This window comes from Aedes albopictus, chromosome 1 (genome assembly GCF_035046485.1).
Source record: "Aedes albopictus strain Foshan chromosome 1, AalbF5, whole genome shotgun sequence".
NCBI classification, from domain to species: domain Eukaryota; kingdom Metazoa; phylum Arthropoda; class Insecta; order Diptera; family Culicidae; genus Aedes; species Aedes albopictus.
The window spans coordinates 331,679,399-331,692,225 of NC_085136.1; the positions used below are offsets into that span (position 1 = coordinate 331,679,399).

The following is a 12,827-nucleotide window of genomic DNA, read 5'->3' on the forward strand; positions in this document are numbered from 1 at the left end:
GGTTACTTGACTCCGGCTGCACAATGCATTTGACTGGGAAAGCAGAGCTGTTGGAAGGAATCAAGGCATGTAAAGAAGACGTTATTTTGGCAGATGGTAGGAGGCTACAAGCAAGAGCGATCGGTACCGCAACAGTGAATGTAACTGGGGTGAACGGTGCATGTAAGGCAATTAGGATTGAGAAAGTATTGTTAGTACCAGGACTGGAAAGTAGTTTATTGTCTGTGGGGCGACTTGCAGAGCGAGGTTTCAGAGTGAATTTCAGAGTAGAAAAATGTCTGATAATGAAGGGAAGAAGTGTGATAGCCATGGGTATGAGAAGGAATGGAATGTATGTTTTGAAGTAGCTAGAAATCGATAGGATGTGCCGGTTAGTTGTCCAGCAAGATTAAACATGGAATGGAGGAGACCGGTGGAAGAAGGAGGTACGAGAGCTTAGTTTGAGGAGGAGGCTAGTTAGGAGAATGTTAGGAGAGTGTAATCTATGAGTAGTTGTAGGGGCTCACACTGAGGAGGAGTGTTGGAGTAGGCAGTGATCGCCCCCAGTAGTCGAGTAAGTAGTAAGCGTTGTAGAGTAAGCAGCTGATCAGCGCAGTTGAGTTGGCAACATTGCGATGTTTAATGGGTGAGGGAGGAAGAAAACACGCATCGTTTGCTTGTTGTTACCTGTTCAGTGTTAAGCTGAGCGTCGAAAGTGAAGCATTGAATACACGTGATTGTTATTGTTTTTCCAGTGTTTTATTTCGATTCCAATTCCCGGTGATAGTTCCAACAATACTCACCTTAACCTTGAATCATATGAACACCTGTAGATTTCCCGTTAATTGATGATCGTCGATAAGATTGTCCTTCGCGGTAGATTGTCCGCAGTTAGCAGTAAAACACTGAAATTGTAAGAAGCCCCTCATACTTACCCAAAGACATTATTAATGATTGACTTAATAAATTACAGCCTTGTAGCTGCTTAATAGCAACTCACAAGACGGTGTTTTTTTTCTGAAATTGGGAACAATCTACAAGGAATTTCATCCTAAGTTGGATGAACGATTGTTACCCGTCGGACGATTCTGCTACGGATTCGAGAACCGTGGAGGTCAGAGAGACGATTCGCCATCGAAGACAGCTTTCGTCGTAGTACGCCGAGCGTGGCGAAGCGAACCAACCGTGGATCTTAACAACCGAATGCGGCCCGGGACGGAATACGGAGAGCAGCTAAGTGCAGTAGATTTAGTGTGTAGCTTTCGTTGTTACCGCACCCATCCGGTTGCGAATCGCTCTACTAGTAGATAATTTAATCATAGTCAGAGTTAGAGTTAGTTCTGTCTCGCGGTCGCGATGTCCGAGAAAAATGTCAACGTTTCAACTCCGGGCGGTGATAAGCAGTGTAAGAAGTGCGATCGCGGTGATATCGATGACAATATGGTGTGTTGCGACATTTGTGAAGGATGGGTACATTTCCAGTGCGCCGGTGTTACTGATTCCATCGGAGAACCCGATAGGAGTTGGAAATGTAGTGCTTGTCTAGCCGACTGGAACGGTTCCTCGAAGTCTGAGGTCTCGTTCAACGAGTCGTCGGTTAGCAAGAGTAGTCGAGTTTCGCAGAGACTACAGCTCAGCCTTCAACTACTGGAAGAGCAACAGAAGCTGAAGAAGAAACGCGCTGCAGAGGAGTTAAAAATCCGTAGAATGGAAGAAGAGGCCAAGCTGAAGGCGATGGACGACGAACAGGAGTTCTTAAAGCAGAAGTACGAGCTACTGATGCAGATCGGCGAGGAGAAGGAGTCTTCGAGCAGGAAAAGCGGCGTCAGCGTGAGAAGCAAGCGGGTTCAGCTGGAGAAGTGGCTAAATAAGGGCTCCTCTGCAGATGGAGTAGTTCCCCCGAGACCATCAACGACTCAAGCGGGTTCGGCTTTCCCATTACCCATAGCCAGTGAGGTTGAAACCGGAGCAAAAGCAGCACCTACATGCTCGATCTCCAACACGAAGAAGTCGGCCATTCCGCTCAACCAGGGAATGTTGTATGCGGATCCGACAATTCCAGTTCAGGGTGGTAGTGTGACAGCTTTGGCGCAATCCTACGAACTACTAGCGACAACAGCAGTACCAGGAAGCGCATCGTGTAACCCAACCACGCATTCTGCAGTTCCAGATATAACGGTATCAGCGGCTGCTGGGACTGTATCATCGTTAGCCCACGCAGTTCCAGCAAGTACTTCACCAGCAGATACGGTGAGCAGGAGAGCGGAGAAAATGAGCGCGACCCAGCATATTACTTCCGGTACAGTACCGGTCTATTCGTATCCAGGAGTGATTAGTATGTCTTCGGCAGCAACCGTACCGATGTCGGCCAACCCTCATATTTTCCACCGTACCTACGGAAATCATCTACAGTATCCAGTTCCAACAACGAGTAATCCTCCATCACGATTGCCCTGTTTCATTCCAACAAATCCAGTGTCACTACCGGTGGAAAATCAACCAGTTTTGCAAAGTACAAGTTCTTTCCAGTATCCCGCTGTTCCAGAAGCTACATTGGCGCGGGGCCAATCCATATGGTATCCGGCAAACCCAGAAGCCGCAGCGTGTACAAGTTCGTCGTTCCACCCAATTCCATCTGTGGTTGATGCGTCCTTCGGTATTCAGGCCAACCCACGAGTTTTCCATGGGAGTCATGCGTCGGTTCCACATCCGGTGATAACAGAGGCGATGGGGACCGGTTATACGAGGAACAATCCACCACTACATTCAGTAGGACCAACAAGCGCTCAGTTAGCGGCACGACAAGTTATGCCGCGTGAATTGCCGAAGTTCAGTGGCGACCCCCAAGAGTGGCCGATGTTCTACAGCTCCTTCACGAACACTACGGAAGTATGCGGTTACACGGACGCCGAAAATCTGGCCAGGCTGCAGCGCAGCTTAGGGGGTTCAGCACTGGAAGCAGTTCGCAGCCGTCTTCTGCTGCCTGCTTCCGTTCCATTCGTAATGAACACCCTGCATAAGTTATATGGGCGCCCAGAAATACTCATAAACTCTCTACTGAAGAAAGTCAGAAATGTTCCTTCTCCAAAATCGGACAATCTCAATTCCATCGTTGCGTACGGGTTGGCGATACAAAATCTCGTCGATCATATCATTCTTGCAGATCAACAAGCGCACCTAGCAAATCCAATGCTGCTGCAGGAGTTGATAGAGAAGCTTCCAACATCCTTGAAAATGCAGTGGGGCACGTACAAACAGCAGTGCGTGAACGTCAACTTGGCGACGTTCAACAGCTTTATGTCGGGTTTAGTGAACCTAGTATCCGAGCTAAGTATCGATGTGGATTCAGCGCAAAATCACCAGAAGCATAATCGAACCGATAAGCCGAAGCAGAAGGAGAAACTTTTCACCCACATGGGTGAGTCGTCAAGTGCAGCAACGAAGGAGAGCACATGTGGGGAATCTTCGTCGAAAGCCTGTTCGTACTGCGATAAGGATGGTCATCAGATCCTGAATTGCTCGGGATTCAAGGCTTTGGACATTGGAGGACGCTGGAAGGCTGTTCGGCAGAAAAATCTCTGCCGGTTGTGTTTGATTCCGCATCGGAAGTGGCCCTGTCGATCGAAGAAAGAATGCAATGTGGAAGGATGCCGCATTAGGCATCATACGCTACTGCACAGTGTCCACAGTCAGAATGCCGACAGTCGAAGTACGAACATTGCAGTCCACCAAAACCACCACGGGACTAAATCCTATACGCTATTCCGTTACCTTCCTGTAACATTGTATGGTAACGGGAAACAGGTAGACACTTTCGTATTCCTGGATGACGGGTCATCGTCAACGTTGCTCGAAGCAGAAATTGCGACACAGCTAGGTATCGAGGGCGAACCAGACAGCCTTTGGCTGAGTTGGACTGGAAAGATCGGTCGTCACGAGAAGGCCTCTAAGCGAATAAGCGTGAAGATTTCTGGAGCCAATAAGGAGGAAAAATATTTACTAAACGACGTTCGGACGGTGCAAGAACTAGGACTTCCAAATCAAACGTTGAACTACACGGAATTAGCAAAGGCCTTCCCTCATTTACAAGGGATTCCCGTGGACAGTTATATCAACGCCAAGCCAGGCATGATTATTGGGATCGAACACGTACGGATGATAACCAGTTTAAGAATTCGCGAAGGAGGCAACAATGACCCAGTTGCCGCAAAAACCCGATTAGGATGGTGCGTGTACGGGAGAAATTCTACGAGTGAATCAGTGGAACAGTTACACGTACATGTCGCCGAGTGTATAAGTAATACCGAACTGCACGATTCCATGCGAAAGTTTTTCGCGGTTGAAGAAGCCGTTGTTACGCAGCAAATAGAATCCGACGAGGACAAACGTGCACGAAGTATTCTGGAAACGACTACTATACGAAGGAAAGGTCGGATGGAAGTTGGTCTGTTATGGCGTAAAGACGACGTACGCTTTCCAGACAGCTATCAAATGGCTTTGAGCAGACTGAGAGGACTGGAGAAACGGTTGGCAAAGGATTCGGTTCTACGAAATAAAGTTAACGAGCAACTCGAGAGCTTTGTACGGAAACAGTATGTCCGTGTATTATCCCCGGAAGAATTGGAAAACACAGATCCTTTCCGGAGATGGTATCTCCCTCTGGGAATAGCTACGAATCCTAAAAAACCAAACAAAATTAGAATGGTGTGGGATGCAGCAGCAAAGGTCGGAGGAGTGTGCTTCAACGATATGTTGCTCAAAGGGCCAGACCTTCTCGTTCCGCTCGTGGATGTACTTCTACGGTTCAGAGAAGGTAAGATAGCCGTCTGCTCTGACATCCGCGAAATGTTTTTGAGAATACTCATACGGGAGGAAGACAGCCGTTCGCAGTGTTTCCTGTGGCGCAACGACCCGGAAGAAGATGTACAGGTATATGTAATCAACGTGGCTATGTTTGGAGCAACCAGCTCGCCTTGTACGGCGCAATATGCGAAGAACAGAAATGCCCTCGACTTTGCAGAAGAATATCCCAGAGCAGTAGACGCGATCGTTAAAGGACACTACGTGGACGACTTCTTGGACAGTGTCAATTCCGTGGATAAAGCAGTTCAATTAGTCACACAAGTTCAGAATATCCATGCATCCGCCGGATTTCATTTCGGAAAGATTCTTTCAAACTCGTCGGATGTTGTAACGTTTTGACGTTTTTATTCTTTTAAGTAAAATAAAGTTTGAATTCAATTAGATTAAATTGATATATTTTCTGAATATTTTGATTTTGATTTTAGAATTTGTTTTTTTTTATAATTAATTATTAGTTTTCATGATTATTTTAGTTAATTTGTAGCTTTTGACGTTTTTATCTTTTCAAGTAAAATCTTAATTGAATTGGATTCGTTGAATTTGCCTTAGAGTTTGAACCGTTTCATTTAGTAGAGATTATCCGTTTCATATAAGGTTTGTGTCTAGGCTAAGCTAATGACGATTCATGTTATGTATCTTATAGGGTTTTTTCAATGGCGCAAAATAGATTTGCAGCCATGTGCGAGTTGAATTTGGCGCACTTGTAAATATTTGTTTGTACATTCAATAGACGACTGCTTCAATAGCAGGAAATTTACTTGACTAGAGAAATCGACTTGACTCCATCACTTTATAGTTAAGTCGGCTGGAGAGCAGAAGTGAGCTTCGGCGATCTTCTCCCAGTTTTTAGTTTGAAAAGGTGTGTAGTGTTTTGTAATGATGTAGTTTAGTTAATTATTGTTGTTTGAAGTGAATTTGATTTTAATGGACTTTGTTTTTCGTTTAATAGTTTTATTTTGTGGATTTTGTCGCCAGGGGCAGACACTCTGCTCCCTGTGCACGTATTTGTCGTTTTCAAAGGTAATATAGAATTGAATTCGTGTTTAGTGTATATTGTTTTAATTCTGTGTTTCGTCCTTGGACTTCAGCGTCCAAGAGGCGCTTTTTATTTTGGCTTCAAGCCTTTCTCGCTACTCCTCGCCCGCCAAAACTGGCAGTCAAACGGAGAGTAGGGATGATATCCGGCCTACCCGCGTGCGGTTTAAGCACGATCGGGCAGAGTACCGGACCGCCGACACTCCCCCTCCGCACCTTTAGTCCGGCGAACGTTTTGGAGAGCGAACCGACGTCGACGATTGGCCACGACGAAGCATCGAGTCGTCGCTTCAAGAAATCCTGCGCAGGTACGTCGTTTTTGAGTTCATGGCCATGATTATACACACACACAACACACACACACACTTGACGAACATTGTGAAAAATAATATACTTTGGACGAATTCAGTTGTTTAGTTTTCTTTGTTTCTTTTGTTTTTTGTTCCTTTTATTCAAATAAATTCATTTCAAACACCTTTTATTGTTCGATTATTGTTGTTCATTCAGTTCTTTAGTCTTTTTTGAGTAAGTTTCTGTTAAAGTTTCAGTTCGTTCGTTTTTGTGTGTATAAATTAGTGCGTTTTGGGTTTCAGTTCAAGATAGCGGCCGTTCGAAGGAGCCCTTGAGAGTAGAGTCGTCAATTTAGTCGGGCAAACTTTAAAATGAACCGGTGGTCTCTCGTTCGCGAGAGTGGCGCAAAAGCCACCGCGTTTTATAACCTCTCGAGCTAATTCGGCGAACGGTTACAATGTTCTAGATCGTCTGGGAGAGGCCAGTTCATCAACCATCAAGTCGCTGAACCTCGATAAAGATGCGGTCTACGAACGCGTTCTGGGAGTAGTGTGGATTCCATCTGCCGACCACTTCACCTTTGATCGGACAGGACTTGAAGAAGTTCTGGGAAGCAATCCGGCGGCGCCTACCAAAAGGCAAGTACTCCGAACAGTAATGAAGCTGTATGACCCCTTGGGCTTTGTCGCGCATTTTGTTGTACATGGCAAAATTTTGATGCAGGAGATCTGGCGGTCGGGGACAAATTGGGACGAACCTATAGCAGAACATCTACGAGAACTATGGATTAAGTGGATTGCACTTTACGAAAGCATCAATGAAGTAGCAATTCCTCGCTGCTTCTTCGGAGACCTTCAGCCGCAACACGTAGATGAAATTGAAATTCACGTGTTCACGGACGCAAGTATAGCGGCGTGCGCATGCGTAGCCTATTTGAGAATGGCGCACAACGGAGGTAGCTGGTGTTCAATGATAGCTGCAAAAACCAAAGTAGCGCCCCTTCGGACACTTTCAGTCCCTCGGCTGGAGCTCCAAGCTGCCATGATGGGAGCGCGTCTGCTGCAAAACATCTGTACGGCTCTCACTCTCAATATTCGGAGGCGATTCTTGTGGACTGATTCATCTACAGTTTTGGCGTGGATTCGGTCGGACGGTAGGCGATATCACCAGTTTGTCTCTTTCCGTGTTGGCGAAATTCTTTCGCTCACTAGCGTTGATGAATGGAATTATGTTCCGTCGAAAATGAACGTTGCTGATGACGCCACTAAGTGGAACGCTGGCCCATCCTTCGATCCTGATAGCCGATGGTTTAAGGGTCCATATTTCCTGCGAGAGCCGAAGGAGCGGTGGCCGAGGGAACCAGCAAAAGAGGTATCCGGAACCGAGGCAGCGAGCGAAGAGGTACATATTGTAGCTGTCCACCAAAAGATCGAGGAGTTATTTGAAGTTGGACGTTTTTCGAGCTGGAATCGTCTAATCCGGACGATGGCACAGGTGTACCGGGCAGTAAAGGTATGGAAGCGCTTTCTGGGTCGAGAAAAGTGTAGCTCCCTACTAGATCGAGATGACTTCGTGAAAGCAGAAGAAGCAATCTGGCGGCAAGCACAGGCTAGCGCATACCCTGAGGAGATTCGAGAGTTGAAGAATGGATGCAGAGTTCAAAAACGAAGTCCGTTGCATACATTGTCCCCTGTTCTTGATGAGCATGGTGTTATAAGGATGGATAGTCGGATCAGCAGTGCTCCACATGTTCCGTATGCTACTAGATACCCTGTATTACTTCCAAGAGAGCATCGCATAACTTATCTTCTTGTGCACGAATTCCATAAACGATTTCTCCACGCGAACGGCGAAACAGTCTGTAATGAACTACGACAGCAGTTTTATGTACCGAAGCTTCGGGTACTCGTACGGAAAGTGAGCCGAGAGTGTCAGCACTGTAAAATACAAAGGGCTAGACCAGTACCACCACTGATGGCTCCGTTGCCAAAAGTACGTCTAACGCCCTTCATTCGACCCTTCACATTCGTGGGCGTCGATTATATGGGACCGTTCCTGGTCAAGATTGGGCGCAGTAGCGTTAAACGGTGGATTTGTCTCTTCACCTGTTTAACAATTCGCGCAATTCATCTGGAGCTGGTACATAGCCTTTCAACAGCCTCATGTATAATGGCTTTCCGGAGATTCGTGGCTAGAAGGGGTGCACCATCGGAGGTCTTCTCGGACAATGGCACCAACTTTGTGGGTGCTAATCGGCAGTTAGCGGAGGAAAAGAGGAAGCTCGATAAGATAAACGAGGGTTGTGCATCCACGTTCACCAATGCGCAAACTCAATGGCATTTCAACGTTCCAGTTGCTCCCCACATGGGAGGTCCATGGGAACGCATGGTACGATCCGTCAAAGTGGCGATGCGAGCTATATCGGATAATCCTCGGCATCCCAGCGACGAAGTGATAGAAACTATTATGTTAGAGGCTGAAGCGATTGTAAATTCTCGTCCACTAACCTACGTACCACTTGAAGACGTACACCAAGACGCACTTACACCAAATCATTTTTTGATGTACGGATCGACTGGCATTAAGCAACCTACAACGAAGCCTGATTGTGATGGAAACGTACTCCGGGACAGTTATAAATTGACACAACGTATCGTGGACGGTTTCTGGAGCAGATGGACGCGGGAGTATCTTCCGATGTTGACTAGACGAACAAAATGGTTTGAACCAACAAAACCCTTGGAACCTGGAGACTTGGTAGTAGTTGTTGACGAGAATTCGAGGAACAGCTGGGAAAGAGGCCGAATTTTGGAGACGTATCCAGACAAATCAGGACAAGTGCGGCGAGCAAAAATACAAACATCTAGAGGAGTCTTCAGCAGACCTGCTGTGAAGCTGGCAGTTCTCGACGTTGCCGTTCAGGATAAGAACCTGGAAGATGTCCCTAGGGAATCGGAAGTAGTTCACGGGGCGGGGAATGTTGGCGGTACCCCTCGTTGCGGCACGCAGAGAGTGAAGCAACTTACCGTTCCCTCGGACGAGTCGGTGTAAAGATGCGGGTTGACAGAATTCGTATGTCACTGTCAGAATTCGTTTATCAGAACCTGTATCATGAATCAGCAATAATATTGAACTATATCCACGAGTGAGTTGTTGCAATAGTTGGTTTTTCGAAGTGAGTTTGTAAATTTACTGATGTTAACACTGTATTAATGAATTCTTTAATTACATACGTTTGTAGAGTTTAAATATTGGATTCCTAAGTAGCTCATTAGTAGTCGTGCGTGAATTAAAGCTGAATTTAGGGTACGTTTTGCCTGAAATGAAAACATTATACTCACCTTAACCTTGAATCATATGAACACCTGTAGATTTCCCGTTAATTGATGATCGTCGATAAGATTGTCCTTCGCGGTAGATTGTCCGCAGTTAGCAGTAAAACACTGAAATTGTAAGAAGCCCCTCATACTTACCCAAAGACATTATTAATGATTGACTTAATAAATTACAGCCTTGTAGCTGCTTAATAGCAACTCACAAGACGGTGTTTTTTTTCTGAAATTGGGAACAATAAGGTCGTCTTCGGTGTCTCATATTTACAGGTATTCCACTAACACGCCCAGGTTCATCATCATTCCATGTTTTGATATAAAATTTCAACCAGATATACTCGACACGGTTTCTCCACTTATGTTTTTACTACTCCATGATTGCTTATTCGTGAACAATATGTGGGTTTTATGGTGTTATTCTGGGCACTATCAAAGTTACATCGAAATGATAATATGAAATCCCCGAATGAATCCCGGCAGGATTTACAGAAGGAATTCTGAGAGGCATATCTGGTAGAGTTGTGAGGGAATCTCAACTGAAAGCTTGGTGGGAATCCCTGAAATAGTCACAGAAGAAATCCCGGAAGGAATAGCTGTATAAATCCCGAGCGAGGATCCCGGCTCATAGAAAGAACTCCATTAGGATTCTCTGAATATGTTTCGACAGATCACTTTGAAAGTGTACTAAAAAATGAAAGAATGTTGGATAAAATTTCTGAAAGAATCCTTTCATGATTTTCCATAGCAATTCTGGCAGAAATCCCTGAAGTCATTCCTGATGGAATCCCGTAAAGAATACCTGATGGAATCCTTAGAGATATCATGACAGGCATGCCGGCCAGAAGCTGAGCAGGCATCCCTGCAAGAACCATAGAAGATGTCTCTATGATCTAGGATTGCCTGAAAACAATCTCGGAAGAAACATATACCTTTCATATTTTTTTTGGAAGAATCTCTTAAGGAATAACAGCAGGAATCCCGGATGGAATCTTTGAAGGAATTCCAGCACAAATCCCTGAAGGAATGCAGAAAAGAATAACTAACAGAATCCTTTCAGGATTTTCCAAAGCAACCCCTGCGAAAATTCCGGAAGAGAACTCCGGAGCAATCCATACAGCAATCTCGGAAGCAATATCTGAAGGAATCCCGGGAATAATCCTGCGAAGATTCTCGAAAGGAATGCCTGAAGAAATCCTGAAAAGAATTCCTGAAGATATCTCAAAAAAGAACCTTAGCTCATCTAATCTCATCTCAATTCTTCACACTACTTTCTAGCCTCTACCTTACTGTCTTCTTTGCCCTCTATTCCAACCCTCTATCCTACGCTCTATCATAACCTTCAACCCTACCATCTGCCCTACCCTCTTAATTATCCTCTACCACAAACACTGCCCTATCCTTTACCGTAGCCTCTAGTCTATATTGAGCTTAATCGTACCGTCTACCCTGCTCTCTACCCTATCATTTTTCCTACCCTCAAACCTACTCTCTATTCTACCCTTCTTCCTACTGTCCACCCTATCCTCTACCCTAACCTTCTACTCCACTCCCTCTACTCTATCCTTCACCCAAACCCTTTACCCGACCGTCTGCTCCACCCTTTATCCTACCCGCTACCTTCCCAAGTAACATTTTTAATTTTATCAAAGTTTTTTAGCGATTCAAAAATCCTAAATATAAAACCATTGATGCCGACTTGAAAATGCTCTCGAGTTCTTGTATGCCTCAATAAGCCCACGTTCTGGCTAGTTGGCTCAGTCTTATTAGGGTCTACAGGACTTCGTATGCAAACCGGCTTAGGATTTCGGGTTGTATCATAGTTTTATCAATCTTCTAAATAAAACCATCTTCTGACTTGTCAAGTAATTGTTTTGATTATTTTTCACTCTCAATTTTCGATCGTCAGAATAAATTATGGCTGGATAAACAGCCAGCAATTGGAAAGATGCAGATATGGAATTCAGATTTGTTTTCCTATTTAATACGTGTCAGGAGACATGCCACGGATAATTTGTGGTGAATGTGACTGCGATAATGACAAAAACTAAGTGCGCCACACAAACTATGCATAATTTGGAAGTTAAATGCATTTAATTTACTCGGTAAAATTGGGTGCAAAAAAGGTTTTTTCAACACAGCGGAGTTTAAAAGACATTAGGTAATTTTCTGACAAAAAATGATGGAAACGTGTTGTGTGGTTTAATTTGATCTTAAGCTGTACGTGAAATCATAAAATTGAGTGATATTTTTCCTGTATTTACATGAATTATCCCGGCTAGGCGACATATTTTTCTGATAAAACTCTGTGTTCCTGATGATTCCTCCAATAGGGCTAACCCTCCTGAGGTAGTCATAACTGAGCTCATGATAGAACTAGCGATTTTATCACAGCATTTTTTTGGTTTATGTTACGGCCACGAAATCTTTTGTTGGTTTTATGCATTGCCTCACAGTTTTGTGTATTTGTTTACAAAAAAAAAATCTCTCCGACAACAACCGCAAATGCAAGTTTTATTGAAATGGTATATAATAAGCGATAAAATCAATTCATGTCTACTTGCAAATCTTTAACTGAAGATGTTTATAGCAGAAGTTATATGATAGTTTTATGGAACGCCAAAGGTTCAAAGTAAAAAACTACCACATAAAACTAACTTAGAACAACTAGCTTTTTGACATGCTCGTATAAAACCAGAATAAAACATGAATAAACCTTCAAGACATGCTGATTGTTACTTGGGTTACCATCTACCCTGTGACTCATAAAGCCCGATCGGTAGATACCCATATTGCATGATATTATAGCTCAAACTACCATTCCGTGGCCACCATCTTAGGTATGGTCCGCCATCTTGGGTTTCAAAATGACGTCGGATATTCATTTTTGAGTTCTACTCATGAAGCCCGATCGATAGATGCCCATATTGCATGGTTTCATAGCTCAAATTCTCATTCGGAGGCCACCATCTTGGATATGGCCGCCATCTTGGTTTTCGAAATAGAGTCAAATATCGTTTTTGGACTTCTACTCATGAAGCCCGATCGATCGATACCCATGTTGCATGGTATCATAGCTCAATCTACCATTCCGTGACCGCTATCTTCGATATCATCAGCCATCTTGGATTTCAAAATGGCGTAAAATATCGATTTTTGACTTCTACTCATCAAGCCCGATCGATAGATACCCATATTGCATAGTATCCGAAGTTGCCGTTAAAAACATATATTCTGGAATTTTGACCGCCATCTTGGAACCTAAGCCGCCATCTTGAATTTCAATATCCCTGCTACCACCTCCACATCCTAAGGAATGTGTATACCAAA

At 44.4% G+C, this 12,827-nt stretch overlaps 2 protein-coding genes across 2 annotated transcripts; both read left to right on the plus strand.

Annotated features, from left to right (window-relative positions):
• The first annotated feature begins 1,335 nt into the window (after positions 1 to 1,335).
• Positions 1,336 to 5,181, plus strand: LOC134284045 (uncharacterized). Its single transcript, XM_062842220.1, has one exon. The coding sequence runs from the start codon at positions 1,336 to 1,338 to the stop codon at positions 5,179 to 5,181; it is 3,846 nt and encodes a 1,281-aa protein (XP_062698204.1).
• A 1,452-nt stretch (positions 5,182 to 6,633) lies between these two features.
• Positions 6,634 to 9,724, plus strand: LOC134287804 (uncharacterized). The gene is made up of 2 exons (XM_062850759.1): positions 6,634 to 9,343; positions 9,410 to 9,724. The coding sequence occupies exon 1, from the start codon at positions 6,826 to 6,828 to the stop codon at positions 9,217 to 9,219; it is 2,394 nt and encodes a 797-aa protein (XP_062706743.1). The 5' UTR covers positions 6,634 to 6,825; the 3' UTR covers positions 9,220 to 9,343; positions 9,410 to 9,724.
• Positions 9,725 to 12,827: the final 3,103 nt, after the last annotated feature.